This window comes from Panthera pardus, unplaced genomic scaffold (genome assembly GCF_024362965.1).
Source record: "Panthera pardus isolate Hobbes unplaced genomic scaffold, ASM2436296v1 HiC_scaffold_24, whole genome shotgun sequence".
In the NCBI taxonomy this organism is placed as follows: domain Eukaryota; kingdom Metazoa; phylum Chordata; class Mammalia; order Carnivora; family Felidae; genus Panthera; species Panthera pardus.
Genome location: NW_026526810.1, coordinates 90,129,919 through 90,145,148, shown reverse-complemented (window position 1 = coordinate 90,145,148; position 15,230 = coordinate 90,129,919). Strand labels below are relative to the sequence as shown.

The 15,230-nt window shown below is 38.3% G+C and overlaps 2 protein-coding genes across 6 annotated transcripts in view; both read left to right on the top strand.

The window, feature by feature from the left end:
• The window catches only part of SOS2 (SOS Ras/Rho guanine nucleotide exchange factor 2), a 91,239-nt gene extending 84,098 nt beyond the window's left edge, over nt 1–7,141 (top strand). For all 4 annotated transcript variants that reach the window (XM_019451876.2, XM_019451877.2, XM_053889399.1 and 1 more), the window contains 2 exons: nt 4,704–4,813; nt 5,406–7,141. In XM_019451876.2, the coding sequence (XP_019307421.1) occupies nt 4,704–4,813; nt 5,406–5,915 (620 nt within the window). In that variant the 3' untranslated portion in view covers nt 5,916–7,141. The remainder of the gene's footprint in view (nt 1–4,703; nt 4,814–5,405) is intronic.
• Nucleotides 7,142–7,254: 113 nt separating this feature from the next.
• On the top strand, nt 7,255–15,019 carry VCPKMT (valosin containing protein lysine methyltransferase). 2 transcript variants are annotated; one of them, XM_019451879.2, is made up of 6 exons: nt 7,255–8,056; nt 8,153–8,263; nt 8,432–8,504; nt 9,321–9,440; nt 10,698–10,802; nt 13,906–15,019. In XM_019451879.2, exons 1-6 carry the CDS (start codon nt 7,791–7,793, stop codon nt 13,918–13,920), a joined length of 690 nt encoding a protein of 229 aa, XP_019307424.1. In that variant the 5' UTR covers nt 7,255–7,790; the 3' UTR covers nt 13,921–15,019. The 2 variants fall into 2 exon arrangements, with proteins under 2 accessions (XP_019307424.1, XP_053745382.1); XM_053889407.1 differs by lacking the exon at nt 8,432–8,504 and having other exon boundaries at nt 8,153–8,252.
• The last annotated feature ends 211 nt before the right edge of the window (nt 15,020–15,230 follow it).

Genomic DNA, 15,230 nt, shown 5'->3' with positions numbered 1-15,230 from the left:
CCTCCCACTCTCTTGGTTCTTCTATTTTACTTTCAGCTCACTAGTCTGTCTTGCTTGTTTCTCTTCATATTTCCAGTCAGCAAAGATTGGAAGGTTACAAGATTCAGTCCCTGGACCTCTTCTCACTCACTTGTTTGGCCCATTCAGTCTTATATTATCTCTATATTGATAATTCCCCATTTTTTTTTAATCTACCTGGAACCACTTGACTTTTTGACTCATATACTCAGTGACCTTCGACATCTCTATTTGGAGATTGAATAAGAATCTCAAACTTCTCCAAAACTAAACTTGTTTTCATCCCCTGCAAAGTAGTTCTTCCCATAGCCCCTTATCCCAGCTTTAACTGTATCTAATTGCTTAGGCCAAAAATATTAGAGTTATCTTTTATTTCTCTTTCTCATACCCCCAATGTGATTCATCAATAAGTCTTGTTTACCCTCAGAATATATCCAGAATGTAACTGTTTCTCACCATCTCTACTGCTGTCACCTTGATCCAAGCCACCGCTGTAGTAGCATTTTAACTTCCCACCTTCCCCACAGTCTGTTTTCAATATAGCATCCAGGTCCTTTTAGAATGTAAGTTAGACTTGTTTCATAGCCCCCCAGTGGCTTTCCATCTCAAAGTAAATGCCAAAGTTCTTTCAAAGGGCCCAGAACGTCCTATGCATTTTAGCCTCTTTCGATATGTCAGACTTCACCACCTACTGTTTTCTCCCATCACTCACTCTGCTCCAGCTACTCTGCCTGATGCACACAATAGATGCATCCCCACATTAGGACTTCTGCCTTTGCCATTCCCTCTGCTTAGAATGCTCTTTACCCAGTTGGCCTCATGGCAGGCTCCCTTGCCTCCTTCAGGCTTTTGTCCAGTGTTACCTGAGTGAGGCCTTCCCTAGTCACCCTATTTAAAATTGCTCCCCTCCTATCTTTTCCTATCTTCCTTCCCTACCTAATATATCTTCTTCTAATTTATGACCATAATACTTTTACTTATTTACCATGTCCACTTTCTCTCCCCAATGCAGAATATAAGCTCTGTAAAGACATGAATTTTTGCCTGTTGTGGTTCACTACTATATTGCCATAGTGCCTAGAACAGCACCTGGCACTATAGCAGGTGCACAATAAGTATTTGTTGAATAAATGTATGGACGGATGGCAAAAAAATTGGAAGTAACTTACATAGCTAATATTACAGAAATTGTTTAGTAAATTATCCTACATTCTAGTTTTAAACACTGAAGCTACTTAAAATGCTCACAAACACTAATCTTGTAGGGAAGTGGGTTTTTTTTTTTTTATTGTTTTTAATTTTTTTGAGATAGAGATAGAGCAAGCGCATGAGCGGGGGAGGGGCAGAGAGAAAGGGAGATACAGAATATGAGCAGGCTCCAGGCTCTGAGCTGTCAGTACAGAGCCAGGCATGGGGCTTGAACTCATAACCTGTGAGGTCATGACCTGAGCCCAAGTCAGAGATTTAACCAACTGAGCCACCCAGGTGCCCCAAGGAAGTGTTCTTGATAGAAAAATAAAATTGTGTTGATGCTTCAGCTAGGATTGTTGACTGCCTGCTATGGAGAAGTATAACATAGTGGTTTTGTGGTCTGACTGTAGAGTCAGACCTATATTCAGAAGCTCTCACAGCTTTTCTACCATCATTTAGATATTTTTCACTTCCATGAGTGTGTGTTTCTGTAAGGAAGGGAAGACCCACCTAAGTCTGACTTAAACAGTAAGAAAACATTCTGATTCACATAACTGGAAGTCTAGAGGAAAGCTACTTTAAGATTTGTTGAATCAGTGGCTGAGTGATGTTACCAAAGACCAGGTTTCTTTTCAACTCTTCATTGTTTTGGCTAAATTACCAGCTTTATCTAAGACTGTTTTTCTTCAAGGTCATAAGAGTGGTAGCGGGAGCATAACAGTTTGTGTGCTTTGCTTCTTTATTCCATCAGGTAAGAAGAAAAGAGAGGTACAGAAAAGAGAGACAGACTGGCAGAGTACTTTTCCAGAAGGGCAAGGAACTTTGTTTTCAGTAGTTGCTAGCACATCTTCCAAATGTGAACTAGGTCACATGCCTTCAGCTAAACCAGTCACTGTGGCTGAAGGATTGGATTACTCTATTGATTTGGTCTAATCAGGCCCCATCTCCAGACTTAAGGGATAAGGTCAGCTTTCCCTGAAGCACAGGGCTACATGTATGAAAGGAAGGTAGATTAGAAATCTATCATGTTAAAAGAGTGAGTCCTGTGCCCCCTTCTTTGTTTTCCTTTTTACTTTTAAAAACATATTTATTATTGGGGCAGCTGGCTGGTTCAGTCATTAGAGCATGCAGCTCATGATCTTGGGTCATGATTTCAAGCCCCATGTTGGGCATAGAGCTTACTTTAAAAAAGTATTTATTATGGAAGTATAGTTGACATGCAGTATTATATTAGTTTCAGATATTCAACGTAGTGATTTGACAGTTCTCTATATTGCTCCATGTTCACCATAAGTGTTGTTATAATATTGACTATATTCCCTATGCTGTTTTTTTCATCTCTTGGACTTATTTATTTTATAACTGGAAGTTTGTGCCTCTTAATCCCTTTCACCTATTTTGTCCATTCCCTTACCCTCCTCCCCTCTGGCAGCCACCAGTCTGTTCTCTGTGTTTATGAGTCTGTTTCTGGCTTTTTTTTTTCCAGAACTCACATAAAAGTGAAATCATATGGTATTTGCTTTTTCTTTGTCTGACTTATCACTTAGCATACCCTCTTGGTCCATCCATATTGTCACAAATGGCAAGATCTCATTCTTTTTTGTGGCTGAGTAATATTCCTGTGTGTGTGTGTGTGTGTGTGTGTGTGTGTGTGTATGCCCGCACGTGCACCCCATATCTTCTTTATCCATTCATCTACTTTTTAAAATGTTTATTCATTTTTGAGAGAGAGAGCATGAGTGGGGGAGGGGCAGAGAGAGGGAGACACAGAATCCGAAGCAGGCTCCAGGCTCTGAGCTGTCAGCACAGAGCCCCATGCATGGCTTGAATACATGAACTGTGAGATCATGACCTGAGCCGAAGTTGGACGCCCAACCAACTGAACCACCCAGGCATCCCTATCCATTCATCTATTGATGGATACTTGAGTTGCTTCTATATATTGGTTATTGTAAATAATGCTTCACTGAACACAGGGGTACATATATCTTTTTCAATTAGTGTTTTTGTTTTCTTAGGGTAAATGCTCAGTAGTGGAATTACTGGATCATATGGTATTTCTATTTTTAATGTTTTGAGGAAACTCCATACTGTTTTCCACGGTGGATGCATCAGTTTACATTCCCACCAAAGTGCACAAGGATTCCCTTTTCTCCACATCCTCACCAACACTTGTTATTTCTCTGATTGGAGTTGGGGTGCACTAGGCCGAATTGGCCAACTAAACCACATGAGATAGACTCACTATCACCAAGAGTAGTTTGCATCCAAAGACAGGGCAAAGGATGTTGGGCAGGCCAAAGGAATATATCCACAGCACATAGTGCTCTGCCTAACATCCCACAGCATCTGCCAAGACCCCATAGGCATACTTTTTCCACTACTGACACCCTGAGGTAACAAGACCCATGAGGTGACTGCAGAGTCACATGATCAGGACAGCAGTTTTTTACGTGGAGTAACGAGATTGACATCTTTACTTGGATATTGCATAAGCAGTTCACACACAATGTGTTTAAAATTAAACTCGTCAATTTTCCCAACTAGTTCCTGTGAACTCAATCTTAGTATAATGATAAATGAGACATGGTCACTGCTTTTATAACAACTGTTTATGGAGAGAGATCAAACAGACTTGGTCCTTAACTATAGGCATTTTTGTCATATGAAAAACAAAAGAAATAAATGAAAATAGTACTTTTTTAATGTTTGTTTGTTTATTTTGAGAGAGAGAGAGAGAGAGTGGAGGAGGGGCAGAGAGAGAGGGGGAGAGGGAATCCCAAGCAGGTTCCACACTGTCAGTGCAGAGCCTGATGCGGGGCTCAATCTCACATGAGATCATGACTTGAGCCAAAATCAAGAGTCAGACACTTAACCGACTGAGCCGCCCTGGCGCCCCAGAAAACAGTTCATACTCTATGTCTATTTGGCATAGAATTTTCTCCTGAATACTTTATCATCTTGTTAATTCTCTTTAATGTGGTTATATAACATGTCCTTTATCAGTGAGAAACTTAACAAAGAGAAAGGGTTATTTGATACAACCATACCTTTTGCTCTCCTATTTGGAGGTTTTATTACCTGTGTAGAAATGTATCTGATACTAGCTGCTTCAGAATTATGTATGATTATGTATGCTCTTTCTCTGGAAGTTACTACAATATATGCAAATATGTTTGTTTGTTTTAGATTTTAAAAAGGCTTTTGAGATACAGAATCTCATCATTAATTTTAATTAAATTGTATGTCTTCATATAGCCATGGTACCTGCCATATATCAAGCACTACCACTGTACTAGTGCTTAGGGATACAAAAATAAATACACACTACCCTCAAAAAGCTTACGGTTTTTAGTGGAGAGGATAGGTAAACCAACCATCAGCTACAATACATTCTGACATTTGCTGTAGCAGAGTTGATCACGTATTGAAATAAAGTCTTGTCTTATGATTGCACTGTGAATTGTGGTTAAACTAATCTTTTTTACCCCTAGAGTCTTTCTTCAGTTCATGTGGTAGTTTACATAAACTAAATGAAGAGCCACTGATTCCTCCTCCACTTCCTCCTCGAAAAAAGTTTGATCACGATGCTTCAAATTCCAAGGTAGTCAACAGGACTTAGGTTTGCCTTAACTTACTCAACTTATTCAAAGTTGTGAATCTTCAGAACAGTGCTTGTTCTTATAAGAAGTCTGTCAATTATAATTTGGCTACCCTTTAAGGTTTTAAAACACTTTGGTTTTATTTGAAAAATACTTTAAATAATTGCTTAATTCTTGGAATATTTTTTTCTAAAAAGAGGCTGGGCAGATTCACATATACTTAGAAGTATGTTTTCTTTCTGGTAGAAATGGAAAAAACTTTAGTATTCAAAGCATTCTTGAAACTTTAAACCAGCACTTCTCTAACTTTACTGCTTCAGAATCACCTGGGAGGCTTGTTAAAACCAGATTGCCAGAGTTTCTGATTGAGTAGGTCTAGGGTGGGCAACAATTTGCATTTTTTAACAAGTTCTAAACTGGGCCCCAAGTTATACTACAAGTAATTTATTGATAAATCTGATCATTAAATTAGGTTAACCTATTTTGAACCTCTGGATTTAACTGAACACATAAGAATTTTTCAGTCTTTTGAAACCTTTCTTAACAGATTTTTCAGGAGAATGGAGGTATAATTTAATTTTTTTTTTTTTTTAGGGAAATACGAAATCTGATGATGACCCCCCTGCTATTCCACCAAGACAACCTCCTCCTCCAAAGGTAAAACCCAGAGTTCCTGCTCCTACTGGTGCATTTGACGGGCCTCTGCATAGTCCACCTCCACCACCGCCGAGAGATCCTCTTCCTGATACCCCTCCACCAGTTCCCCTTCGGCCTCCAGAACACTTTATAAACTGTCCATTTAATCTTCAGCCACCTCCACTAGGACATCTTCACAGAGATCCAGAGTGGCTCAGAGACGTTAGTACCTGTCCAAATTCACCAAATACTCCTCCTAGCACACCCTCTCCAAGAGTACCACGACGATGCTATGCGCTCAGTTCCAGTCACAATAACCTTGCTCATCCTCAAGCTCCCCCTGTTCCACCAAGGCAGAATTCAAGCCCTCACCTACCAAAACTGCCACCAAAGACTTATAAACGGGAGCTTTCACACCCCCCATCGTACAGACTGCCTTTGCTAGAAAATGCAGAAACTCCTCAATGACCTTAGCCATATGTAGTCATTGACACTGGAATGGTATTTGTAAAGGTTTTTTTTTTTTTAATTTATTCAGAAAAAGGCATAGTATTTTAGTACTTTTTACAAATAATGCTCTTACAAAAATGCTACTGATCAAATAAGCTTTTAAAAATCAGAAAAATAAAAATACAGAAGTCCTTTACCATGATCCTCAGGTGATCAGTAGCATTGCCTTGTTTTGGATCCTCAGTGCTGCCAAAAGGCCAGTATAAAGAATTTATATTTGCACTGTAGACTCTGCTAAAATATGGTTTAAAGTGACATTGATTGCACTGAAAAAGGGGATAGTGCATTTGTGGAATTTTTCAAATTTGAGTAATAGATGCCTTTTTAAGGCAATGAATTTACACAGATTTAGGGGGTGTATGGTATTACTGATTTTTAAAACTCTTTGACCATCTTCTAGTTTTTACTTATAGTTTTTACATGTAGGAGAATTGTGAAAAACACCCACTGTTCTTAAACTCTTTAATGCCATGTCTTAAATGCCAGAATTTGCTGCTGAAGACAAAAATGAAAAATAGAATGAAAATAGTAGAATGCACTGTAAGTGTTTATTATTTTGTCAAAATGTATACAGAGACTACCTAACCCAATCATAGAGGGAGAAAGGGCATGTATCTCATTCAGATGTGCCTTTTGTTTTTGCAGACTATGGTGTCTTTAGCTAATGAGTTGCCTATTGTTTTGGAAAACAAAGTTAATATGCCATGTATGTACAGTTTTGTTTATATTGTATATTTAAAGATAATGCTAATAACCTATATAAATTTAAGTGACTCGAGGCCTATAATACAATCTGCTACTTTACTAATTCAGAAATTCAGAGTAAAAATTCTTATGGCATAGGAACCAACTGCTTTGCCCTCAAAACCTAGTAACTTTATAAATTTCATGTTAACTAAAAATTTTTAAAATATTTTTTTTTACATTGGTAACATTTAAACCAGCAAATACTTAAAGCTTTATTAAACTTTTTATTCAGAGAAGTGAATAAAACTTTTATTTGCCATTTGGACTCCTGGGTTCAAAGTGATGAAAAAGCATGTTTTGCTAATAGTGTTGTAGCAGCAGTTGTAAAGTAGCCAAAAGCCACGTTGTTTATTTACTGGTCTGTGGCCTTTTACTGTGCTTTGTATCAGAGTTCTTAACAAGATTAATAAATTACCCCAGTCTTAATTTTTAAAAGATTTTTAAAGTATGTGTTTTCATTTTAAGAAACAAGGGGAGAGATTGTTGAGTTCTGTGGAAATAAATACACCTACATTATTTACAATATTTTGTGCAATTTACCTTACATAATCCCAAAGAATTTAAGTGATGTAAATTTTAGAGGGATTACTTTTGTCTTAACCGTCAAAATGCAGTCAGCAAGCTTCCAGCAACTATTTTTATGCATTCAGATGAAAAATTAGAAACATGCTAGGGAACTTTGATAAGGATTGTAGCCTTCCTTGGTAGGATCTTGGAACCTGCCTGGGTTTAAGGCCAATAACTACCATGTGAATTAGTCTCCAGGTAAAAACACTCTGAGGTTGCCTTTGTTTTTTAAAGAGCAGTTTATAACCTTAGCTTTGGAAGAGTGATTTAAACTACCTGTTTGTTAGGCCTGACTTGTAATTGAGCGGAGTGAGGCAGACCAGCACGCTGGGGAAGCGGGTGGCCTCGTGCTCGACCACGCCCAGGTAATGCTGCCTTCCCGGCTTTGTGCCTTTGCGCACGCGCTGTGGAGCCCAACTTCGCCGCTAGGAGGCGCCGGGCCCTCTTCAGGTCGGCCCTTGGGGCGGTGCGTGTGGATGTGACGTCACCGCGCACGCCGCCTCTTGTTGCCGGGCAGCGATGGCGGCTACCCTGGAGTCCTCCGTGGAGGACCCACTGCGGAACTTTGTTCGAGTTTTGGAGAAGCGAGATGGCACAGTGTTACGACTGCAGCAGTATGGCTCTGGCGGCGTGGGCTGCGTTGTTTGGGATGCTGCCATTGTTCTTTCTAAGTACCTGGAAACGCCCGAGTTTTCCGGCGATGGGGCCCACGCTCTGAGCCGGCGGTCGGTGCTGGAACTGGGCTCTGGCACAGGGGCCGTGGGGCTCATGGCCGCTACCCTCGGGTAAGAGCTGGCAGGAGGGGGCGCCGCTTTGTTCGGGAAACCCACATTACTGGTTTACCATACTGTGCCTACACCTCAATCCACCTTATTTTACAGGGCTGATGTTGTAGTCACAGATCTTGAAGAATTGCAAGATTTGCTGAAGATGAATATTAATATGAACGAGCATCTTGTCACTGGTTCTATTCAAGCCAAGGTACTGAAATGGTTTGTATGGCCTTTCAGCTTGTTTTAAGTAATGATTTGTAGTTTACTTTAAATTGCATTTCACTAAAAGCATAGTTAATACGAAGGGGACTTTTCAAGCCTTGTTTATAAAAACTGTATTTTAAATTATTAAAGCAACAATTAAAATATTTGGTTGACATTTTTAAGGGGGGAAGAAATAGAAGACTTGTCTTCTCCACCAGACTACATACTGATGGCTGACTGCATATACTACGAAGAGGTAAGTACTCAGTGGAGCGAAGTGCCCTTCCTTTAGAAGTGGTACCATGACTGGTGGATTTCATAGTGCACATTTCTTCACATTTTAACATCTCTAAATGCAGGATATTTGTCCTAAAGTTGATGACACAGTAAAGAGAAAATAAGTTTTAAGGAACTGTATATGTACACTCATGATAAACATACATACCTCTGAAACAGTTGAGAAAAGTGTCATGTGCATTTTACTAGAAGCTTCTGTAAGATTTTAAAAGGATTTTGCCATTTGGATATTATGAAAAGCCAAGTTTTTTAAAGCTCTTCCTAGTGAACATGTTGACCATGACATTGAGAATTAAGTTGCTTTGTAAAGAATTCATTTTTCTGTGGCAAAATTATTCAGAATGATTTTTAAAAATCCGTTTGCATAGCATTGTGGGCATCACTCATTTTTAAAATAACGAGGGTTGAGCTAACTTATGTTCAAGGTATTGTCAGACTTGCCTTTGTGGGCAAAATCCTAAATTAAAATAGATTAAATAAAATTAATTTTTTAAGGGTGAAGTCAGTTCCATTTCTTTTCCCATGGGCATTCCAAAATGCCATCACTTAACTCCTCTCTTTGGAAATTGAAATCATTGTAATGGTTGATTAGTTAAGAGAAGTTTACCAGTCATTAGTTACAGAGCTTTAACCACATGTACTTTGTTGAATTGATTCAAAGATGGATAAGTTGGAGGGGAATTATAATTACCCTCCACTTCCCCTGCCCCCTTTTTATAGTAAAAATATAAATTTTTAAAAATCGTAAATAAAAACTATATCCTTTTTTGAACAGTCTTTGGAGCCATTGTTGAAAACTCTAAAAGATCTTAGTGGATTTGAGACTTGTATTATATGTTGTTATGAACAACGAACAATGGGAAAAAATCCAGAAATTGAGAAAAAGTATTTTGAGGTAAGTACTGTACTAGATATGTTTTTGTACTGATTACCCTTCTGTGAGGCTGTATGTGACTGTGTGTTCAAGTATATTATGGTACTCTTGAGTGGGGAAAACATTCTGGTTGTATGAACCCAAGGAGAGGATCTTGCATTGCCCACCGTTCTATTAAGCCGTCTGCTTTTTTCATCTTTTCTAATCCTTTATTTCTTTTTCTTTCTAAATAGGTGATCTGGTATTTAGAGAACAACCTAAAATAATGTTTCTTGATTAAACACTGTGCTAACTTTGGGGAACATATTGATGTATGTATTACTTTTGGAGTATACATCATGGAAACATTGATATGTGATATGTTTTTACCTCTGTGGTTTTCTCTATGTTTTTATGAAAGCTTTGACCAAGATATCGTATCTACTTTTTTTTTTTTTTTTTAAGTTTACTTATTTATTTTGAGAGAGAGTGAGCAGGGAAGTGGCAGAGAGAGAGTGTGAGAGAGAGAATCCCAAGCAGGCTCCCTGCTGTCAGGGCAGAGCCCAGCATGGGGCTCAATCCCAAGAACCCATGAACTATGAAATCATGACCTGAGCTGAAATCAAGAGTCAGACACTTAACTGACTGAGCCACCCACGTGTCCTGGAAGAAAACCTATCTACTTTCAGTTTCTCGCCCTCTCCCCCTCTCCCCCTCTCCCCCTCTCCCCCTCTCCCCCTCTCCCTCTTTTTTACTTTTTACTTTGAAATAAAGATTCACACAAAGTTGCAAGAGTAGTATATAGAGTCCCATGTATCTTTCACCCATCTTCCCCTGGTTGTCACCCAAACGCTTTTGATGGGCAAAAGTCCATCACTTTACAAGTGACTCCTCTTGAGGGTACATCTACACAGCCCTGAAAGGACTACTTTACTTAAATGAGAAAACAAATATATGACTCTGCCTCAGATATGTGCCAAAATGGTTTATATTTTCTTGACAATTAAAGTTAATGAACTTTTGAGAGTATAATTGAAAATTTTATATTGCTGAACTGTTTCAGTTGAATTAAAACACATGTACAATGCACATATATCCAGTGCTCGGCTCACTTTTTCATGTGTATACACCCAAGCAACCACCACCCTACATAAAGCTATAGAACACTTTTACGACCTCAGAAGGCTCCTACATGCCCTTCCCTAGTCAGTACTCTAAAATTAACCATCATTCTGACTTCTGTCACCACAGGACACTTCATATTACTGAATTTAAAGTATATCTCTTTTAAATTTATAGCTACTCCAACTAGACTTTGACTTTGAAAAAATTCCTTTGGAGAAACATGATGAAGAATATCGAAGCGAAGATATTCATATTTTATACATCAGAAAGAAAAAACCGGTAAATATATTCCTAGCTCCTTTATCCTCTGAGGAGATTTCATTAGCTGGGCATGGTCTCTGAGCTAATGTGTGGTGTAGATGTTGATTGTGATGTGGGGAAACTGCTCTGATAACTCACTGAACTAAGGCACTTTCAATGTTAAGATAATCTCCCTGGCCTTGGATTCTTCCTTTAAAATTAGGCAGGCTGCTTTTATAAAGGTCCTTTCCATCTGTAAGTAATAGAGGTTTATAATTGGGCATCAGCTTAAGCAAGGAACTCAGCTATTTATAAGTTTGTATTGTCTCTTATTAGTTCTGACTTTTGTGAACTTTCTCCAATCATTCAAAATTTGTTTTAAATTTATTTATTTTGAGTGAGTGAGGGAGGGGCAGAGAGAGAGGGAGAGAGAAAATTCCAAGCAGGCTCTGCACTGTTGTCAGCACGGAGCCCAACTCACGGCTCAAACTTACAAACTGTGAGATCATGACCCGAGCTGAAGTTGGATGCTTAACTGACTGAGCCACCCAGGCGCCCCAAATTCTTTTAAATTGTCAAAGTAAAATATAATAAGGTAGGTCTGTACAGTAAATAAAAATGCACTCTGTTAAATAGAATTTATGTATGTTTCCCTTTTTTGTTGCTTTCTTTACCTGTTACAGTAATTATATTTTATGCAAGTTGCCTCTGTGATGCCTAGAGTTTGAACCTGTAGAAAGGAAGAATTGTGTCTCATCCATTTTTGTATCACCTTCTGTATATGTGACTAGTATAAAGCAAAGACATGGTCAAGTTTATGCATTAAAGATGCTTAATTTAGTAAATCCCACTTGTTTCTGTTCTCTTTGCTTTGATTGAATTTGTTGAATTTGTTGATGAAGTTTTCTCATTATGTGAATTCTAGCCAAAAGCAAATAACTTGCAATTTGGGAGATCAAGGCTAGGTGTTAGGACTATAAAGAAAGAGGACTAGTGGGGTTAGTAATTCAGATCTACTAACTTTTATTTGGCAAGGTGCTGGAGATATAAAGATAAATTTAAAAATGTTTTAGGTCTTAAGGAATGTGGTTTTAGCTCAGGCTGTTGTACAGGGTTTTTGTTTGTTTAAAGGTTTATTTTTAGGGGTACCTGGGTGGCTCAGTGGTTAAGCATCCAACTGTTGATTTCAGCTCGTGTCACAATCTCATGGTTTGTGAAATTGAGCCCTGCATCAGGCTCTGTGCTGGTAGCACGGAGCCCACTTGGGATTCTCTCTCTCCCTCTCTCTCTGCCCCTCCCCAGCTCACGTTCTCCCTGTCTCTCTCAGAATAAATAAACATTTAAAAGAAGAAAAAAAAGATTTATTTTTGAGTAATCTCTGCACCCAGCGTGGGGCTCAAACTTACAATACCGAGATCAGGAGTCACATGCTCTACCAACTGAGCCAGCCAGGTGCCCTTGTGGTGTAGTTTTGAAAGTAGGATTTTTTTGAGGCATAAAGATTTTGTGTTTCCTAAATGTACAGGCTTCCTTTTTTTTCCCCCAAAGAATCACTTTTTTTTTTTTTTTTTTTTAATTGTTAATTGTTACAGAGCACAGGCAGGGGTCGGGGAAGAGAAATCCCACAAGCATGAGCAGGGGAGGGGCAGAGAAAGAGGGAAAGTGAATCCCTAGTGGGCTCCACACTGGGGCCCAACAGGCTTGATCTCACAGCTGTGAGATCATGACCTAAGCTGAAATCAAGAGTCAGAAGCTCAACCAACTGAGCCACCCAGGGGCCCTGAGAGAGAGAGAGAGAGAGAGAGAGAGAGAATCTTAAGCTCCACACTCAGTGCAGAGCCTGATGCAGGATTCAATCCCACAACCCTGGGATCATGACCTGAGTAGATCAAGAGTCCAATGCTCAACCCACTGAACCACCCAGATGCCCCAGAATCAGTTTCTTTTGAAAAAGTTGGTAACATTCACACACCATAAAATTCACCCTTTTAAAATGTACAATGCACTGGTTTTATAGTATACTCACAGAGTTGCACAGCTGTCACCACTTTTTAATTCTAAACATTTTTATCACCTCACAAAGAAACCCCATACCTATTAGCAGTCACTTCCTATTCCTGCCTCTCCCTAGCCCTTGGCAACCACCAGTCTGTTCTCTATGGATTTTCCTATTCTGAACATTTCCTATAAATGGAACCACACACTGTGTGGCTTCCTGTATCTGGCTTCTAACAGCACAGTGTTTTTAAGGTTTACCCATGTTGGAGCCTACATCATCAGCACTTAACTCCTTACAGTTTTTTTAAGTATAATATGTTTTTTTAAATATAGTTTTAATGTTTCTTTGCAAGCATATACTACACCTTATCCATTCATCACTTGATAGGCATTTCAGTCGTTTTCACTTTTTGGCTATAATGAATAATACTATTATGAGTATTCATGTGAGAATTTTTGTGTGATCTGTGTTTTCAGATCTCTTGGGTATGTACCTTAGAGTAGAATTGCTGGGTTATATGGGAATTCTGTTTAACTTTTTGAGGAATTAATAAACTGTATTCCAAAGCTGCTGTATCACTTTACGTTCCCACCAGCAATAGCCGAGGGTTCTAATTTCTTTGTATCCTCACCAACACTTGTCATTGTCAATTTTTTGATTCTAGCCATCTTGGTAGGTATGAAGTGGTATCTCATTGTGGTTTTTATTTTCATTTCCCAAGTAACTAATGATGTTGAATGTCTTTTCATGTACTTACTGGCCATTTGTATATCTTTACAAAAGTACTTTGCCTGTTTTTAAATTGGGTTGTCTTTTTATCGTTGAGTTGTAACAGTTCTTTATATATTCTGGATACTAGACCCTTACCAGAACGTGACTTCCAAATACTTTCTCTCATTCTGTGAGTTGTCTTTTTGTTTTCTTGATAGTATGTCCTTTGAAGCACAGGGCTTTTTAATTTTGGTGATGTCCAGTGTATGTCATTTTTCTTTGGTTGCTTGCATTTAGGTATCAGCAACGAACCATCTCCAAAAATTATGCATGGCTATTCCTTTGAATTGCATTTAGCCATTACTAGGCATATTACCTAGTATTAAGTACCCAGTAAGTACTTAAAGTTTCTTTTTTTTTTTTTTCTTATAGAAATCTCCATCGTGAAATCTTTAGTCATCTTACCCAAGTCTCTAACAACCTGGGTAAGCTAAAGATGTGAGTGGAGCATGTGAATACAGCATGGGAAGATTGTGTTCACAGATTATTCCAGCATATCCATAGAGATTTGATATATAAATGAAAACTACCATGGGCTGCCTGCAATTCGAAAAATGATTACTGACTGCCTGCCTGCCATTGGGCCTGAAATCCAACTTAGTTTACTTTTAGCTCAGCATCAGGTTCTGCTTAAAAGAAAATTGCATATCAGTCACTCCTCAAATGAAAATAGGTATTGCGATTTGCCAAAGTCTGCCAGAAATAAACAGTGAAGCAGCATAACCATGACTTGGTGTATCTTCAGGAAACCAGGGATAAATTGATCCAATTTCTAAAGAGAGACATCTATTACTATGTAATTATGTTTAAATTGGAACTAGTAAAATTTAGTTGTCTTCAAGATAGATAAATCTAAAAAAAGATTTTTATTTTAACATAATTCTGCAGTGGTTTTATATATACCTTCCACTTCATTGCCGTTATTAAGATAGCTTTAGTATTTAAATGTTCTTTTATTTAAAAAAAAAAATACTGTTTTCTATATTTAAATTAGCCAAAGTTTTATTCTTTTCCTCCACCATACATGTCTATGTGAGTTGGATAGTAAATTATACTGTAATGAGTTGGTAAGAATGAAAGTAAGAAATCAGGAGTGGGGAAAGGTATCTTTACAGAATCTTCCATTTGAGAATGGAGTGAGAATAAAAAGCCCACTTTCAGGCTTGTGCACTTATGTGGCTCTTGCACTTCTCCTTGTGTGTATCTTCTAGGAAAATGACTAAAATCACTGGTGTTTTTACATGGAACAGAGAAAGGTTTTTAAGTAACTACACATGTAGTTCTGTATACATTTAGCAAATGATTTTGGTTCTGTGTCGTCTGTTTTATGTTAGTGATGGTAATCATCTGCTCAGACTCGGATCTGTCAAGGACTTCAGTCATACCAGTTGTGAAGAGTAATACTAACTGGATGGGATTCTGGTACTTACAGGCATTGGTGCTTGGTGGCACATTTTATGTATTAAAATAAACATTGTTTTTGAGATCCTGTGATTTTGTGAATGTTTCAGAGATAGTTTTGAAGAAAATGAATGTCTAAAGCAGGCTTTCCAGCAAAAGAACCATTCTTTCCTCCAGGCTTCCTTCAGTCTTTAAAATTTGTTTTGCTGTTCTTTCTCAAAATACATTGTTCATACTGCCCTTAGCATTTTATTAAGCAGTTTACGAAACAGTGTAAACTAAATATATGGTACTTT